Here is a 19709-nt window from a genome sequence, read left to right as displayed (position 1 = left end):
CCCACCAAAGAAAGAGCACAGTTCACAGCATCTCAAAACACAAAATACTTCTTTATTATTGAATGCTAATTTATAATACTTATTCAATTTTATTACGTTATAAAATACACCAACATTGAGAAATTTCTATCTATCTATCTATCTACCTACCTATCTATGATCTATCTATCTCTCTATGGTCTACCCATCTATCTATCTATCTATCTATTGGAAAACAGCAGGTACCCAAAAGCACCAGTACTCCCAGCATCTCCTACATCACATAGCCATAGTACAGAGAAACATCCATTTCTTTTTCCTTCTCAATGAAATGCTGCATTCCCCCCAATTTGGCAGCATTCTCACGCTCTAGTTGAGCCTTCCTCTTCATGGCCTCTCGATCTGGCCTCTGCTCATTTGTGATGGGTGTTGACATGACTGGCCCCCGAACCTCAGATTTCCTCCATGGAATTGGTTGGAGGGCGAAATCCTGGAGTAGATAGTGGTGGTGAGGCTTGAGCGGAGTCCTGGTCTGGCTCACAGCGGAGTGAACAGGCTCCCGCTGGAAGGAAGCACAAGATGATGTTTGGTAGGGCCCAGGCCTTGAAGAAGGAGGCTGAGGGACACTAGGGCAGTCGCGGTAGTTCAGACCTGGTCCGGCTGAGTTGGACGATATTGGCTGAGCTGATTTGACAGGACCTGTCAGAGATACAGGATTTGGCAGGGATGCATTGACTGCAGCAGGCTTGGCAGGGTTGGTCACAGCAGGCCGACGTGATGCCAGAGACTGTGGCCTGCGAGGAACAGGTCGAACTTGAGGCTTGTCCATGTTTGGAAAAACCAATGGCACCAGCTTGACCTTCCCGGGAGAAGGCAGCTTGTCCTGGGATGGAGGTGGAGACCCTTTGTCAGCACTTGCATATGGTTTTGGGGACTTGACTTGAGTTTTCCCAGGACCTTTGCCCTCGCGGGGCGTAACCAGCCCTGGTTTGGTAGCTGGGCGTGGCTGGGGGCCTTTGGGGTTGCTTGAGTTTCCCAGGGCCCGCGAGGAAGACAGGTCAGCTTTCTCATCCCTCTTCTTGCCCAGTGCATGGAAAACCTGCACAGACTCTAGCATGTGCATACCGAGGCTGCTGCGAGGCTTTTTGATGGCCTCTTGTGGCAGCTCAGGATGACTTTTCTTTCTCTTCATCTTGGGAATGGCTGGCTTCTCCTCTGCCTTGACTTTGTTCCCTGACTGCTTCCTCTCCTCAGTTCTCTTGGAGTAGTCTTCCGTGTTTCTTTTGGTGTTTTCCTGCCCATGGCTCTTAGTATTGCTGGTCCTGCTGGCTGCAGCTTTCTGAGGTTTGCTGTTAGACTGCTTGGCCATGTTCGAATGAGCCCTGCCACCAGCTGCAGCATTGCAAGGAACCAGTTCTCCCACAAACACACAATCTGGGCTCTCGGGCTTGATCTTGGCCTTGGGAGCATCACTGATAGACTCAGAGGCTTTGTGTTTGGTCTTCCTGCCCTGATCAGAGTGAGTCTTTCTGGCACTTGACTTTTTCTGCACTTCGTGCAACTTGAGGCCCCTGGTGTGTTTGGTTTTGATCACCTTGGGTCCTTGGGGCTGATCAAGGTCATCCAAGGAAGTGAAGACCTGTGGAAGGTGAATACCCTCCACCAGTGTGTCGATGTCTGCAAAACTGTCATTAGATTCAGTCCCATTTTCAAGGGTCCCTTGGTCCTTAAGACACAGGCTATTCTTTGCCAAACCAGAGTTGTCACAACCAGGCTGCTCCTCTTGGCCAAGGGGATCAGTGCAGGCCAGCACCTGTGGAATGTCAGGGACTTCTAAAGGGAGCAGTGGAGAAGCTTCATTTTCTGTTGGGATCTGGTACCCATTCACGTGCTTGGAAAGCTTGGTTTTAATATTCTCCACATTCTTACTCTCGTTCTGTTCCTGGCTTGGAGCTGGAGGCAGTGCCAGGAGATTCCTAGGACTCTGGACTAGGGATGCCATTGAAATGTCCCCAGTCTGTGGTGGTGGATAACTCTGAAGTACCTGGATATGTCTGTTACTGCTGGACTTGAGGAATTCTTGAGTAGGTGGTAAATAAAATATTTGGCCTGGAAGTTGCAATGCCAGGGAAGTCTGCATCACTACAATGGAATCAAGGGGAAGTCGGTCAGTCCCTGGTAATAAGATGCTCCCTCAGCACCACCATTGCCACAATCATGTGCCTTCCAACAGTGGGAAAGGCATTCCTACAAGCTCTTTTGCAGGATCATGAACAGCACCGTGTGCTAGGAGATAAAAGGCAACTGTTCTGGTTCTTAATGGTGACCATTTGATGTCATTTTTTTTTAAAGGATTTTCTTTGCATTTCACAGGGTTGTTATAAGTCAAATAAAAAATAAAAGTGATTTTTAAAGAATCTTTCCCATTCTCCTATGGAACCCTTGTAATTCTCTCTACTTTCCTGAGTGAATGAAAACACTTCACACCAAGGACTAAGACAGGGAATGGAACTCTTCCTGACGAAGCCTATAAGCAAGGGGAGATAATAGCCTGTTTGCTTTGGATAAGATGTTGGAACACATGATCCTAAATCCAGGTGTCAACTAAGGAAGTAATGGAAAGTTAAATGGGCACTATCACAATAATGTACTGAAAGGCCTTAGAAAGAGACTAAAACAATAAACCAAGGAAGTTTATTGCCGCATGGTCGTACAGGAGGACTCATCATGCAGGGCAGTGGAAAGTGTGGTGTCCCTTGGTATGCTCTGGGAGTTCTCCTACATGTAGCATCCATGGCTGTTAGTTTCCCACCTTCCCACCTCTGTCAGGTGTCCTCATAAAGAGTCTGGCAATGGAGGGCCTTGACTGAGGGTGGTAGTGGTGAAAGTCACAGGACTTTCATTCTACCTGTCTGAGGACTTACCCCTTCCCAGCTGCAGATTGACCCTAGTTTTGAATGCTGACCTTATTCCTCTTCCTTGTGACTGTTTGGACTCACCTTGAAAACCTGTCTTTGTGATGGGATGAGGAGGCACAGAGTAGCAGATTCCACAGGTGGAGGCTGGTGGTATCATATTTGTGGACTGAGCCTCCTTTAGCACCATGACCATCCCTGGGTCAGGGGTGGAGGCCCTGCTCTCTGTGTAAGACACAGAGCCATAGGACTGCAGGTAGGGACCACCCTCTTCAGAGAGCAGAGGGTCCATTGTGCCTTGATTGTAGTAACACACATGATTTCCCACCTGGTCGGGATGTGACAGGCTCTGTGCCTGAATTGGTGCCCCCTGAACAAGGTTGACAGAAAGTGATGGATACTGAGGAGCCATATTATAGGCATCTGAGGGTTCATCACACTGAGACGCCAGAGACATAGAGGTGACAGTTGTGTCCTGGTCAGTGACAGTCACAGTGAAGTTTCTGAGTGATGATGACTTCTTTTCAGTGTCTCCTGTAAGAGCCCACTCAAAAACTTTAGGATTGGAAGCAGCTGGAATGGAGATAGGGCTCTGGCCTGGAATTCCAGACAACATGGTTGTGCTAGAATGTTGGTAAAAGTAGGCACCACCCATGAGAGGTGGGAAAGAGGTGGCAGAGGCTGATGGCAGGAGCCATGGTGAACTGTTGGCTGGAGCAGAGACATTGTAGAAATTGCAGACACTTCCTGCATTGCTCTCCACAGGAAGAGAGCATTGCAGAGAGGTGGAAATTCCAAGGAAAGGTGGGTTCTTGGAATTCTCTGTAGGGAACAAGAGGGTGATGGAAAAAATCAAAGAGATTGATAAACAATATGTGTGAAAAGCAGCATTAGCAACAGCACTGTTGCTTTCGGCCCTAGCTGTTTTGGTTCAGTTGGATAGAGCATTGGCCTGCGAGTCCAGGTTCAATTGCAGTCAAGGGCACAAGCCCAGGTTGCGGGCTCGATTCCCCAGTAAGGGGCCTGCAGAAGGCAGCCAATCAATGATTCTCTCTCATCATTGATGTTCTCTCTCTCTCTCTCTCTCTCTCTCTCTCTCTCTCTCTCTCTCTCCCTCCCCCTTCCTCTCTGAAGTCAAGGAAATATATATATCATGTACTGGTGGGGTCCCTCAGCGTGCCTGTGCCTTCTCACAATCCGGGGCCCCTGGGGGGATATTGGATTGCTGGTTTTGGCCTGAGGGATGTAGTAGTGCACGAAGCAGCAGGTGGACCGGGGAGGAGCCCGAGCCAGGGCCAGGCGCTGAGCAGCTCCAGCTTGGTAGTGGTAGCACTGCTGCAGAGGTGGGAGAGGCTCCTTCCACTGCAGCTGCTCCAGCCACGAGCTCAGGTTTCTGGTGCCCATCATTCAGCTGAGCGGTGCTCCCACTGTGGGAGCACACTGACCACCAGGGGGCAGCTCCTGCGTTGAGCGTTTGCCCCTGGTGGTCAGTGCGTGTCATAGCGGCCAGTCGACTGGTCATTCAGTCGTTTGGTCATTCAGTCGCTTAGGCTTTTATATAGAATATAAAAACTTGAGCAAAAATGTACACAAGACCCAAGTGGGTGGTTCATACATTGTTCTCTAGGCTAGAAGCAACCACTCCCTAACCTATCTCGCTCTTGAACCTACAGTAGTATTGATTTGTATGCTCTTTCCTAGAATTAAAGCATTTTAGAACCAGAAGTCCTTGGAGAATCCCTGTTCTAGCATTCTCATGTCATGAGTGAGGAAACTACGGTTCGTTTCTCTCCCTATGTTTGTATTAGTACCTGCTTCCATAACCTAAACATCCCCACTTCCTTGCCAGAACTCTGCGCATTACACTGCCAACATGTAAGAGCAATAGAACTTCTGATGCAGATGTTTGTTTGTCCATGGGAAGACAGCACATCTATTGTCATAAGAGTCTTCAGCGTCTCGTTTTGCCTGTGCCCTTCACATGCTCTTCCTATAATTCTCATAGAAGCTCAATGCAGTTGGTAAACTTAACGGGTCTTTCTTACTGTCTTCATGCCTGATTTCTGGTCCTACCTCAAAATGGCTATCTGAGAGTGAGTTTCTCAAGAAGTGAGGCACGTGGCAAACGTCAAAGCCTAATAAATTTACTACAAAATGAAGTTCTGTTTCATACATCAGTATCCTAAAAGTAAATCTTGCCTGTCCTATTTTAGTGAATACTGTTAACCAGAAACAACCCACAATAAGTGATTTTGAGTAAGTTCTTAGCCAGTACATATGGACAGAGGAGATATATCAGTAGAAAATGCATAACAAGCATCACACTGCAATCACTGTTGATGTATATGTGCCTCCTATAAATGCAGACCAATATTTCAGTAAATACTAGTTCAAAGCGGAGAGCAAAGTAAATGTAAAGGAATTCCATTATTGTAATCATTTGTGTTTCTCTGACTATTCCCCAGTAAGTAATAAATACTTAGTGTATTAGATATTTGTATTTCAATTAATATAACCTAATAACAAAGAGAAGAGAACAGTTGAAAGGTACCATGAAGGTTTCTATATTTATCTTAAAACCTAGACTGTCATCATCTTCAACATCCAGGAAAGGATGTCATACACAAAGTTTTTTAACCATCATCAATAGATTTCAATTTAAAAAAAAACACACATTAATATAGGAATCCCCAAGAGAATCTAAAAAATTGTTTTTTGAGAAATATGAAATTAGAGAAGCGGGGCTTGATGCTCTCTTATTTTCCTTAAGTAGCTATGTCCTGAAATGAGGCAATGGCTGTGTATCAGCGTGTTCTCTGCGTTAGGAAGAAAATAACTTTGAAGATGAAGGGCATCTTTGACTTCGAACGTACTAATCAAACAAAGGGTGTATTCTTTCTGATTCTATTTAGGACATATCTCTCTTTTAGGTCTGAAATTATTTTTTTTTACCAGACAAAACATTGTCATAGTTTAAAAATCAGAATGAATTGAAACACTGAAAATTCTGTTATTTCCAATGCCTTAAATCAGTGGTCGGCAAACTCATTAGTCAACAGATCCAAATATCAACAGTACCACGATTGAAATTTCTTTTGAGAGCCAAAGTTTTTAAACTTAAACTATATAGGTAGGTACCTTGTTATTAACTTTATTGGGGTACTCCTAAGGCTTAGGACGAGCCACACTCAAGGGGCCAAAGAGCCACATGTGGCTCGCCAGCCGCAGTTTGCCGACCACGGCCCTAGATAATCACCTTTCTTAGTTTCTTGTATATAAGACACATCATTTCTGAAATACATTTTTAAATGTTTATATTGCAGACTGTCACGTGCCATCTGTGTTCAGAGAGGCAATAAGAAAACAGGCAACTGAATAGGATTGTTTTGCTACACTGCTTTGGCTAGTGGTACCCTACTCCAGCCTTACTTTCTTTCCTATTCTATCAGTGTAAGCATTTGCTGAGATCCACATTACTTTGCCCTACTCCGAGCTGATTTCACCCTATGCTCTTTCTGCTTTCATTTAAAATCTTTGGTTCCCTCCAATATTCCATTCCAAACTACTCTTTTTGTTCTCATGAGCTCTTTCATGTTCTCCTTGTTCATTTTCATACTTTCCCCTCCTTCCTGCTTGTGTTTTTCCCTCCCTCTTGGTTCCTGTTGTCCTGTGCTGACGAAACCAGTTCTAATTTTTTTACATTGAAATACTTGCCTTCCTATAGCCAAGTACTCTCCATCCTCTCTCCCTATTTCCTCTGTTATCCTATTTTAGATAGAAAACTCCAAAACCACATGAGTATTACTTTTGGAACAGCACTCAATTTAAAATACTAAAGTTGAAACCTTGGTGGTTGGCGATCTTTACACATTGCTAGTTTTCTACATGACTTAGGTTTTGCTGTTGAAACACTGTCAAGAAGTCTTGATTTCATTGTCAACAGGAGTGTTCTTTAAAACTCCATTTTAGAAAAGGAAGGGATTAGAGTCCACAACCAATCTAACATCCGAATGTTGCAAATGAGGAAAAAAATCATTTTTTGTGAGAGATTCAGTGACTTGTCCAAAGTCACATTGCTTGTAGATGTCAAAATCTAAACTGAAATTAGGTCTGCAGACTTCTATATCATATTTCCCCAAATTACTCTATGCTCTTTTGACACTGTTGCTAAATTTAGGTACAAATAACAGTCCAATGAAAAACTTCAAAAAGGTTCTTTCCTTACCTGACATGGTCAGAGAAGAAGAGCAAATATCAACTGTAGATGCAAGGAATGAAGATACCTCCGTGGCTGAAGCCAAAGAGCACATGTGTCCAGTACGAAGGTCACTGGTCATACTGGCCACTGGTCACTGGTCACCAGTTACTGGTCCCTGGTCAGTTGCGATGATCCAAATTTATTTACAGACAACTCCATGGGCACCCCAAGGTTCTACCAGGCGGTGGTAGGCTTGGTGGGAGAATGATGTCACAAATCAGGCAGTTTAAAGGGATGAGAGAGCCAATCGGGAGGTCAGGTTCCCAAGAAGACAGGATTGGATAGAGGGAGCTGTAGGGCAGCTAAACCAACACCTAAATGGCTGAGCTCTCAGGACACATGGGCTAGATGACAATACAGCTGTGATAGTCTCACTTTCCCCAGGCTCTTATGTCAGGGAAATAATCTCAATGTTTGTTACAGACATTCATGAATATAATTCACTACTAGTTACTTGTATTCTCCATATTCCATTGTATAACATGTTTATCATTTTATATATTGCGAATATCCTTAGAGAGAATGGAAAGGGACATCTAGGTTGCACACTTACAGTTGTTCTGAAATCATACCAATCTATCTCATAAGTGAATTTACTGTGGCTTTTGAGGAGAAAAGGAAGGGATTAAGGAGCTCTTTCTGTCCTGTCCATTGGTTGAACAGTAAAATGAAGTTTCTTGAGTGTATTTTGTGCAGAATGATGTGGTCCAAGGCTCTTCTCTTGTAGTTTCTTCTCCTTGAATCCTACCTTCTCTGGGTTGGGCTGGGCCAGCCCAGGTTGACTTGCATCTCCTACCACTCTCATTTTTTCTCCTTCTTCACTGTCAGCATTGTTTGTAGACAAGCTTTGATCTTGCATGCAAACACTCCTGGCTGTTACTTCCTGTCCACTTCCAGCAGCAGGGTCTTCTTTGTAGTGTCTGGTGCTTCCCCCAATGGACTCTGTCCATTACAAGCAACGACCAAAGAGCTAGGAGTCAGCTGACTGCAAACCTTTCCTCTTCCAGCCTTTGGTTGCACTTCTTCTGCCCGTAATTTGCTCCCTCTGGTTCCTTGGGCCATGTAGGCATCCTGCCATCCTGCTCTATCACATGTGAGAGGCCTTCACGATATTTTCCCTTCTCCTTCTCTCATAAAGTGTATCCAGTGTGGCAGTTACTGCAGTCTCCTCCCCCTTTGCAAACAGCCACTGTAGAACTTTGGGCCTCTAGGATTCTCTGTCTGCCATGCTTGGGTGCAAAGCCAGGCAAAAGTGACGAGGAGACGAGTTAGAGAAAGACAAGGACATTCTTGGAGACTAGGGGGCAGGCAAAGTGAAATTGTACAGGACAAGAGAGATTCATGTGGATGTTTTAGGTTCTGTGAATAGTACGTTGACACATTTTGGTCTCATTTTGTATTAAGAGAACAGACAATTTACATGTATACACAACTTATCTAGTGCAGCAAATGCAAGGAATTTTGCTCACTACAATTATAATCTTCAATATATTTTCATTTTCTTTTATGTCATATTAGCTCAATCATATCAATCATTGGTGTGTTTGCAGAACACAGATTGTCTTTATGCTGTGTGTCAATGCTCTGGTTTTGTTCATTTGTTTTGTTGCTAGTCGTACTTTTTATTTATTGATTCATATTTATTGTTGTATTAGAGATGTCCCCTTTATTTTCTATTTTGGTTTTCCCTCCATTGAACCCCTCCACCCACCCCACCCCTGCCATCCCGCCTTCTACCTTCACCACTCCATTTTCTGTGTCCATGGGCTATGCATACATGCATACAAGTTCCCCAGTTCATCACACCACACCCACACCCCCACCTTCCCTCTAAATTTTGTCAATCTGTTCCATGCTTCTATATCTCTAGGTCTACTTTGCTCATCAGTTTATTTTGTTCATTAGATTCCACATATGAGTGAGATTATGTAATACCTGTCTTTCTCTGGCTTGTTTATCTTAGCATATACTCTCCAGGTCTATCCATGCTTTGCAAATGGTAAGAGTTCTTTCTTTTTTTACAGCCGCCTAGTATTTCATTGTGTAAATGTACCACGGCTGCTTTATCCACTCATCTGCTCATGGGGACTTGGGGCTGTTTTCCAAGGCTTAGCTACTTAAATTTGTGCTGCTTTGAACATAGGTGGGCATATATTCTTTTTGGTTGGTGTTTCTGGTTTCTTAGGATATATTCCTAGAAATGGGATCACTAGTGCAAATGAAAGTTCTTTTTATTTTTTGAGGAAACTCTTTAGTGTTTTTCACAGTGACTGCACCAGTCTGCATTCCCAGCAGCACCCTGGTCTTATTTTCAAAGATTCCACCATGGTAAGACATGTTGCGTATTTCTTCGTTGACGAGTTTATCTTGAAGCATCATGAAGTAACTTGATCTGATGGATTTTGTGGAGAAACTTAAAAAGGGGTCTGTGAGAAAGGACATTGTGGTGAGTTATTCTGTGCACACAAACAAAAGGAACAGATGTGTGCGGTCAGCCCAGTGTGGCCTGGGTGTCCTCTGCTGTTCTTCCCCTGGTTAGTGCTTTTCTCACTAACCCTCTTGTTACTGTGAGAAGACAGTGCTGTGTTGCTAACCCAGGCTTCTACAGGGTGGGCAAAAGTAGGTTTACAGTTGTGTGTGTGTGGAAAATAGTACAATTATGTATAAATAATCATACAACCATAAACTCTGTGTTTCCCATACTCAACTGTAAACCTACTTTACCCCACGCTATCTATGGATTAAGCTGGCTTGGGGGAGGAAGTGTATGGATCTAGTAGTTTCTCTTGATGGTAAGCGTTTAGGGTGCCTGGATCAATCTACCTTGGGCTTTTTACTTCCATTGTGTAAGAAGTGTGTGATCCAAGAGGCCAAGAGGCCACAAGAAGATAGCTCCTATAGATGGAATCTCCAAAGACACATATTTCATTTATAGGCCAACATTTCATCTTCGGAGATACTAGAGGCCCGGTGCACAAAGGTTTGTGCACTCGGGTGGGCGGTCCCCTCAGCCCGACCAGTGCCCTCTCTCAGTCTGGGACCCCTCGGGGGATGACCCCCTGCTGGCTGAGGCCTGCTCTCTGGGGGGATTGGGCCTAAGATGGCAATCAGACATCCCTCTGGCAGCCTGGCAGCCCTCAGGGGATGTCCACTTGCCAGCGGGGAGCAGACCTAAGCTGCAGTCGGACATCCTTAGCGCTGCTGAGGAGGCAGGAGAGGCTCCCACCACCACCGCTGTACTGGCAGCCATCAGCCTGGCTTGTGGCTGAGCAGAGCTCCCCCTGTGGGAGCGCACTGACCACCAGGGGGCAGCTCTTGCATTGAGCGTCTGCCCCCTGGAGGTCAGTGTGTGTCATAGTGACCATTCATTCCCAGTCTATCTGCTGTTAGGGTCAATTTGCATATTACCCTCTTACTATATAGCAGGGGTGCTCACACTACAGCCCGCGGGCCACATGCAAATACAAATATTGTAATTGTTCCCGTTTTGTCTTTTTGCTTCAAAATAAGATATGTGCAGTGTGCATAGGAATTTGTTCATAGTGTTTTTTTTTAAACTATACTCCGGCCCTCCAATGGTCTGAGGGACAGTGAACTAGCCCCCCGTTTCAAAAGTTTGAGGACCCCTGCTATATAGGATAGAGGCCTGGTGCACGGGTGGGGGCCGGCTGGTTTGCCCAGAATGGTGTCCCGGATCAGGGTGGGGGTCCAGCATGGGTGCCTGGCCAGCCTGGATGACGGGCTAATGGCTGTTTTCAGGCTGCCTGCACCCCCTTCAGGGTGGGGGTCCCCACTGGGGTGCCTGGCCAGCCTGGATGAGGGGCTGAGGCCTGTTTTCAGGCGGGCCAAACCGGCAACAGAAGCTCCCAGTCACTCCTTTTTCCTTTTTTTTTTTTTTTTTTATATTCTGGGATTTATTTACCTTCTGTAATTGAAGCTTTGTTGCGGCTGCAGCTCGTAGGCTGGCTGGCTGAAAGCAGATACCTGGGGTTTGTTTAGCTTCTATAATTGCAACATTGTTGCTTAGACTGGAGCTCAGAGCCCGGCTGCGGCAGGCCAGGCACCTTGGCTAGCTCCATCACTGGAGCAAGCAAGCCTCATGTTCGCTTCAGCTGCCTGGCTGCCAGCTGCTATGTTTGTTGGCAGGTAATTTGCATATCGCCCTGATTCGCCAATGGGAAGCATAACGGATGTGTGGATAATTACCATGTTTGTCTATTATTAGATAGGAAGATTTTTTTCAAAGATGGTGCATTCTTACCTGAGAAGAAATTGTGAGAAGTGTTGCAGTGTAGAGATATGGCTTAAAATTATAAATTTTTTCAAGGCTTTCCCTCTTGGAATCCTGCATTACATTGCCAAAATCCTGATACTAATATGTAATATGAGACTAACACTACGAGCTGAATATCTGCACTCCAAACCAATCTCTCCTTTTCGGTGTTCCCATGGTAATCATGGGAATCCCTAGCTACTGCAGTAAGGGGGCTCGTCACCTGCTATTCAGTGTGCCTATAGCTCTTGCCAGTGGACATGGATGCTTCCCAGGATTTTTCTCTTGGGCTTTGCTCAGTTGATGGTGGTGTTTAGACAAGGCGGCATGTGCAGCCTGGGATCATGCAGGAAGCCCTAGCTTACCCTTCAAGTTAATGTTTAGGCTTCTTCTGATGTTTGATCTCATGCACCAGGAGGCTCTGGATGCTGTGTTCTGAAAGCCAGGTAGGTGACCTATGGCCACTTGCAAATACTGAAGCCTTCAGAGATAGGCCTCAAATGGAGGCTTTACTCTCCTGCATGCAGTGTGACCTCAGCCCATTACTGAACCTCTCAGGTAAAGTGACACAGGTATTTTGGCCTTGCATGTTGTGAAGGTTAACTGAAGTGGTGTATTCATGGGCCTGGGCATAGGTGTGGAGTCAATGATAATTTATTTCCCACGTCCTGTCCTGGGTGGGCCTCCTACTGCAGACATTCACTTCTGTAGGCCCCTGTTATCAGCTGCCCCGGGATAACTCTAAGCCCTTGCCACTCATCTGGTAGATTCCCCTAATTTGTTCTCACTTTCCCCAACCACCATCATATATGCATAAGGCAACCCATACCCATAGGAAATGTGTCCTGAATCTGTTTTCTGAAATACTTATCTAGTGGTCATGAGACATAAGGCCAACTTCCCAAGAGACTTTTCACATTTCTCCTGGTCAACCTAGACTCAGCTTCTGCCCTCTCATCTCTATTCAAATTTTCCTCTTTTAACACTAATCTCAGATCCTGCTTCTCACTTCTGCCATACACCCACCTCCTGCTTCTCTTTATAGATCCATAACCTCTCCCCGTGTTTGCCTTTCTGGCCATGGCCCAAGTTCCTTTCTTCCCACAGTGCTTACCCCCGACGCTCATTCACCGATCCAACTTCCAGTTCTTTCCTTATCATGCAGCCTTTGATCCTCATACCCACCAAAGAAAGAGCACAGTTCACAGCATCTCAAAACACAAAATACTTCTTTATTATTGAATGCTAATTTATAATACTTATTCAATTTTATTACGTTATAAAATACACCAACATCGAGAAATTTCTATCTATCTATCTATCTACCTACCTATCTATGATCTATCTATCGCTCTATGGTCTACCCATCTATCAATCTATCTATCTATTGGAAAACAGCAGGTACCCAAAAGCACCAGTACTCCCAGCATCTCCTACATCACATAGCCATAGTACAGAGAAACATCCATTTCTTTTTCCTTCTCAATGAAATGCTGCATTCCCCCCAATTTGGCAGCATTCTCACGCTCTAGTTGAGCCTTCCTCTTCATGGCCTCTCGATCTGGCCTCTGCTCATTTGTGATGGGTGTTGACATGACTGGCCCCCGAACCTCAGATTTCCTCCATGGAATTGGTTGGAGGGCGAAATCCTGGAGTAGATAGTGGTGGTGAGGCTTGAGCGGAGTCCTGGTCTGGCTCACAGCGGAGTGAACAGGCTCCCGCTGGAAGGAAGCACAAGATGATGTTTGGTAGGGCCCAGGCCTTGAAGAAGGAGGCTGAGGGACACTAGGGCAGTCGCGGTAGTTCAGACCTGGTCCGGCTGAGTTGGACGATATTGGCTGAGCTGATTTGACAGGACCTGTCAAAGATACAGGATTTGGCAGGGATGCATTGACTGCAGCAGGCTTGGCAGGGTTGGTCACAGCAGGCCGACGTGATGCCAGAGACTGTGGCCTGCGAGGAACAGGTCGAACTTGAGGCTTGTCCATGTTTGGAAAAACCAATGGCACCAGCTTGACCTTCCCGGGAGAAGGCAGCTTGTCCTGGGATGGAGGTGGAGACCCTTTGTCAGCACTTGCATATGGTTTTGGGGACTTGACTTGAGTTTTCCCAGGACCTTTGCCCTCGCGGGGCGTAACCAGCCCTGGTTTGGTAGCTGGGCGTGGCTGGGGGCCTTTGGGGTTGCTTGAGTTTCCCAGGGCCCGCGAGGAAGACAGGTCAGCTTTCTCATCCCTCTTCTTGCCCAGTGCATGGAAAACCTGCACAGACTCGAGCATGTGCATACCGAGGCTGCTGCGAGGCTTTTTGATGGCCCCTTGTGGCAGCTCAGGATGACTTTTCTTTCTCTTCATCTTGGGAATGGCTGGCTTCTCCTCTGCCTTGACTTTGTTCCCTGACTGCTTCCTCTCCTCAGTTCTCTTGGAGTAGTCTTCCGTGTTTCTTTTGGTGTTTTCCTGCCCATGGCTCTTAGTATTGCTGGTCCTGCTGGCTGCAGCTTTCTGAGGTTTGCTGTTAGACTGCTTGGCCATGTTCGAATGAGCCCTGCCACCAGCTGCAGCATTGCAAGGAACCAGTTCTCCCACAAACACACAATCTGGGCTCTTGGGCTTGATCTTGGCCTTGGGAGCATCACTGATAGACTCAGAGGCTTTGTGTTTGGTCTTCCTGCCCTGATCAGAGTGAGTCTTTCTGGCACTTGACTTTTTCTGCACTTCGTGCAACTTGAGGCCCCTGGTGTGTTTGGTTTTGATCACCTTGGGTCCTTGGGGCTGATCAAGGTCATCCAAGGAAGTGAAGACCTGTGGAAGGTGAATACCCTCCACCAGTGTGTCGATGTCTGCAAAACTGTCATTAGATTCAGTCCCATTTTCAAGGGTCCCTTGGTCCTTAAGACTCAGGCTATTCTTTGCCAAACCAGAGTTGTCACAACCAGGCTGCTCCTCTTGGCCAAGGGGATCAGTGCAGGCCAGCACCTGTGGAATGTCAGGGACTTCTAAAGGGAGCAGTGGAGAAGCTTCATTTTCTGTTGGGATCTGGTACCCATTCACGTGCTTGGAAAGCTTGGTTTTAATATTCTCCACATTCTTACTCTCTTTCTGTTCCTGGCTTGGAGCTGGAGGCAGTGCCAGGAGATTCCTAGGACTCTGGACTAGGGATGCCATTGAAATGTCCCCAGTCTGTGGTGGTGGATAACTCTCAAGTACCTGGATATGTCTGTTACTGCCGGACTTGAGGAATTCTTGAGTAGGTGGTAAATAAAATATTTGGCCTGGAAGTTGCAATGCCAGGGAAGTCTGCATCACTACAATGGAATCAAGGGGAAGTCGGTCAGTCCCTGGTAATAAGATGCTCCCTCAGCACCACCATTGCCACAATCATGTGCCTTCCAACAGTGGGAAAGGCATTCCTACAAGCTCTTTTGCAGGATCATGAACAGCACCGTGTGCTAGGAGATAAAAGGCAACTGTTCTGGTTCTTAATGGTGACCATTTGATGTCATTTTTTTGTAAAGGATTTTCTTTGCATTTCACAGGGTTGTTATAAGTCAAATAAAAAATAAAAGTGATTTTTAAAGAATCTTTCCCATTCTCCTATGGAACCCTTGTAATTCTCTCTACTTTCCTTAGTGAATGAAAACACTTCACACCAAGGACTAAGACAGGGAATGGAACTCTTCCTGACGAAGTCTATAAGCAAGGGGAGATAATAGCCTGTTTGCTTTGGACAAGATGTTGGAACACATGATCCTAAATCCAGGTGTCAACTAAGGAAGTGATGGAAAGTTAAATGGGCACTATCACAATAATGTACTGAAAGGCCTTAGAAAGAGACTAAAACAATAAACCAAGGAAGTTTATTGCCGCATTGTCGTACAGGAGGACTCATCATGCAGGGCAGTGGAAAGTGTGGTGTCCCTTGGTATGCTCTGGGAGTTCTCCTACATGTAGCATCCATGGCTGTTAGTTTCCCACCTTCCCACCTCTGTCAGGTGTCCTCATAAAGAGTCTGGCAATGGAGGGCCTTGACTGAGGGTGGTAGTGGTGAAAGTCACAGGACTTTCATTCTACCTGTCTGAGGACTTACCCCTTCCCAGCTGCAGATTGACCCTAGTTTTGAATGCTGACCTTATTCCTCTTCCTTGTGACTGTTTGGACTCACCTTGAAAACCTGTCTTTGTGATGGGATGAGGAGGCACAGAGTAGCAGATTCCACAGGTGGAGGCTGGTGGTATCATATTTGTGGACTGAGCCTCCTTTAGCACCATGACCATCCCTGGGTCAGGGGTGGAGGCCCTGCTCTCTGTGTAAGACACAGAGCCATAGGACTGCAGGTAGGGACCACCCTCTTCAGAGAGCAGAGGGTCCATTGTGCCTTGATTGTAGTAACACACATGATTTCCCACCTGGTCGGGATGTGACAGGCTCTGTGCCTGAATTGGTGCCCCCTGAACAAGGTTGACAGAAAGTGATGGATACTGAGGAGCCATATTATAGGCATCTGAGGGTTTATCACACTGAGACGCCAGAGACATAGAGGTGACAGTTGTGTCCTGGTCAGTGACAGTCACAGTGAAGTTTCTGAGTGATGATGACTTCTTTTCAGTGTCTCCTGTAAGAGCCCACTCAAAAACTTTAGGATTGGAAGCAGCTGGAATGGAGATAGGGCTCTGGCCTGGAATTCCAGACAACATGGTTGTGCTAGAATGTTGGTAAAAGTAGGCACCACCCATGAGAGGTGGGAAAGAGGTGGCAGAGGCTGATGGCAGGAGCCATGGTGAACTGTTGGCTGGAGCAGAGACATTGTAGAAATTGCAGACACTTCCTGCATTGCTCTCCACAGGAAGAGAGCATTGCAGAGAGGTGGAAATTCCAAGGAAAGGTGGGTTCTTGGAATTCTCTGTAGGGAACAAGAGGGTGATGAAAAAAATCAAAGAGATTGATAAACAATATGTGTGAAAAACAGCATTAGCAACAGCACTGTTGCTTTCGGCCCTAGCTGTTTTGGTTCAGTTGGATAGAGCATTGGCCTGCGCGTCCAGGTTCAATTGCAGTCAAGGGCACAAGCCCAGGTTGCGGGCTCGATTCCCCAGTAAGGGGCCTGCAGAAGGCAGCCAATCAATGATTCTCTCTCATCATTGATGTTTCTCTCTCTCTCTCTCTCTCTCTCTCCCTCCCCCTTCCTCTCTGAAGTCAAGGAAATATATATATCATGTACTGGTGGGGTCCCTCAGCGTGCCTGTGCCTTCTCACAATCCGGGGCCCCTGGGGGGATATTGGATTGCTGGTTTTGGCCTGAGGGATGTAGTAGTGCACGAAGCAGCAGGTGGACCGGGGAGGAGCCCGAGCCAGGGCCAGGCGCTGAGCAGCCCCAGCTTGGTAGTGGTAGCACTGCTGCAGAGGTGGGAGAGGCTCCTTCCACTGCAGCTGCTCCAGCCACGAGCTCAGGTTTCTGGTGCCCATCATTCAGCTGAGCGGTGCTCCCACTGTGGGAGCACACTGACCACCAGGGGGCAGCTCCTGCGTTGAGCGTTTGCCCCTGGTGGTCAGTGCGTGTCATAGCGGCCAGTCGACTGGTCATTCAGTCGTTTGGTCATTCAGTCGCTTAGGCTTTTATATAGAATATAAAAACTTGAGCAAAAATGTACACAAGACCCAAGTGGGTGGTTCATACATTGTTCTCTAGGCTAGAAGCAACCACTCCCTAACCTATCTCGCTCTTGAACCTACAGTAGTATTGATTTGTATGCTCTTTCCTAGAATTAAAGCATTTTAGAACCAGAAGTCCTTGGAGAATCCCTGTTCTAGCATTCTCATGTCATGAGTGAGGAAACTACGGTTCGTTTCTCTCCCTATGTTTGTATTAGTACCTGCTTCCATAACCTAAACATCCCCACTTCCTTGCCAGAACTCTGCGCATTACACTGCCAACATGTAAGAGCAATAGAACTTCTGATGCAGATGTTTGTTTGTCCATGGGAAGACAGCACATCTATTGTCATAACAGTCTTCAGCGTCTCGTTTTGCCTGTGCCCTTCACATGCTCTTCCTATAATTCTCATAGAAGCTCAATGCAGTTGGTAAACTTAAAGGGTCTTTCTTACTGTCTTCATGCCTGATTTCTGGTCCTACCTCAAAATGGCTATCTGAGAGTGAGTTTCTCAAGAAGTGAGGCACGTGGCAAACGTCAAAGCCTAATAAATTTACTACAAAATGAAGTTCTGTTTCATACATCAGTATCCTAAAAGTAAATCTTGCCTGTTCTATTTTAGTGAATACTGTTAACCAGAAACAACCCACAATAAGTGATTTTGAGTAAGTTCTTAGCCAGTACATATGGACAGAGGAGATATATCAGTAGAAAATGCATAACAAGCATCACACTGCAATCACTGTTGATGTATATGTGCCTCCTATAAATGCAGACCAATATTTCAGTAAATACTAGTTCAAAGCGGAGAGCAAAGTAAATGTAAAGGAATTCCATTATTGTAATCATTTGTGTTTCTCTATTCCCCAGTAAGTAATAAATACTTAGTGTATTAGATATTTGTATTTCAATTAATATAACCTAATAACAAAGAGAAGAGAACAGTTGAAAGGTACCATGAAGGTTTCTATATTTATCTTAAAACCTAGACTGTCATCATCTTCAACATCCAGGAAAGGATGTCATACCCAAAGTCTTTTAACCATCATCAATAGATTTCAATTTAAAAAAAAACACACACATTAATATAGGAATCCCCAAGAGAATCTAAAAAATTGTTTTTTGAGAAATATGAAATTAGAGAAGCGGGGCTTGATGCTCTCTTATTTTCCTTAAGTAGCTATGTCCTGAAATGAGGCAATGGCTGTGTATCAGCGTGTTCTCTGCGTTAGGAAGAAAATAACTTTGAAGATGAAGGGCATCTTTGACTTCGAACGTACTAATCAAACAAAGGGTGTATTCTTTCTGATTCTATTTAGGACATATCTCTCTTTTAGGTCTGAAATTATTTTTTTTTACCAGACAAAACATTGTCATAGTTTAAAAATCAGAATGAATTGAAACACTGAAAATTCTGTTATTTCCAATGCCCTAAATCAGTGGTTGGCAAACTCATTAGTCAACAGATCCAAATATCAACAGTACCACGATTGAAATTTGTTTGAGAGCCAAATTTTTTAAACTTAAACTATATAGGTAGGTACCTTGTTATTAACGTTATTAGGGTACTCCTAAGGCTTAGGACGAGCCACACTCAAGGGGCCAAAGAGCCACATGTGGCTCGCCAGCCGCAGTTTGCCGACCACGGCCCTAGATAATCACCTTTCTTAGTTTCTTGTATATAAGACACATCATTTCTGAAATACATTTTTAAATGTTTATATTGCAGACTGTCACGTGCCATCTGTGTTCAGAGAGGCAATAAGAAAACAGGCAACTGAATAGGATTGTTTTGCTACACTGCTTTGGCTAGTGGTACCCTACTCCAGCCTTACTTTCTTTCCTATTCTATCAGTGTAAGCATTTGCTGAGATCCACATTACTTTGCCCTACTCCGAGCTGATTTCACCCTATGCTCTTTCTGCTTTCATTTAAAATCTTTGGTTCCCTCCAATATTCCATTCCAAACTACTCTTTTTGTTCTCATGAGCTCTTTCATGTTCTCCTTGTTCATTTTCATACTTTCCCCTCCTTCCTGCTTGTGTTTTTCCCTCCCTCTTGGTTCCTGTTGTCCTGTGCTGACGAAACCAGTTCTAATTTTTTTACATTGAAATACTTGCCTTCCTATAGCCAAGTACTCTCCATCCTCTCTCCCTATTTCCTCTGTTATCCTATTTTAGATAGAAAACTCCAAAACCACATGAGTATTACTTTTGGAACAGCACTCAATTTAAAATACTAAAGTTGAAACCTTGGTGGTTGGCGATCTTTACACATTGCTAGTTTTCTACATGACTTAGGTTTTGCTGTTGAAACACTGTCAAGAAGTCTTGATTTCATTGTCAACAGGAGTGTTCTTTAAAACTCCATATTAGAAAAGGAAGGGATTAGAGTCCACAACCAATCTAACATCCGAATGTTGCAAATGAGGAAAAAAATCATTTTTTGTGAGAGATTCAGTGACTTGTCCAAAGTCACATTGCTTGTAGATGTCAAAATCTAAACTGAAATTAGGTCTGCAGACTTCTATATCATATTTCCCCAAATTACTCTATGCTCTTTTGACACTGTTGCTAAATTTAGGTACAAATAACAGTCCAATGAAAAACTTCAAAAAGGTTCTTTCCTTACCTGACAT

At 45.1% G+C, this 19709-nt stretch overlaps 2 protein-coding genes across 2 annotated transcripts; both read right to left on the bottom strand.

Annotated features, from left to right (window-relative positions):
- Positions 1 to 253: 253 nt before the first annotated feature.
- Positions 254 to 7126, bottom strand: LOC308521593 (uncharacterized protein C2orf78-like; the record flags this gene model as incomplete). Its single annotated transcript, XM_081094656.1, has 3 exons — positions 254 to 1932; positions 2979 to 3716; positions 7120 to 7126. 3 exons carry the CDS (start codon positions 7124 to 7126, stop codon positions 254 to 256), a joined length of 2424 nt encoding a protein of 807 aa, XP_080950782.1.
- Positions 7127 to 12858: 5732 nt separating this feature from the next.
- LOC308521592 (uncharacterized protein C2orf78-like) lies at positions 12859 to 19709 on the bottom strand (the record flags this gene model as incomplete). The annotated part of the gene is made up of 3 exons (XM_081094655.1): positions 12859 to 14537; positions 15584 to 16321; positions 19703 to 19709. The coding sequence occupies 3 exons, from the start codon at positions 19707 to 19709 to the stop codon at positions 12859 to 12861; spliced, it is 2424 nt and encodes an 807-aa protein (XP_080950781.1).

This window comes from Myotis nattereri (genome assembly GCF_964212035.1).
Source record: "Myotis nattereri genome assembly, chromosome: 6".
Classification (NCBI taxonomy): domain Eukaryota; kingdom Metazoa; phylum Chordata; class Mammalia; order Chiroptera; family Vespertilionidae; genus Myotis; species Myotis nattereri.
This window is presented reverse-complemented; position numbering and strand designations above follow the sequence as displayed.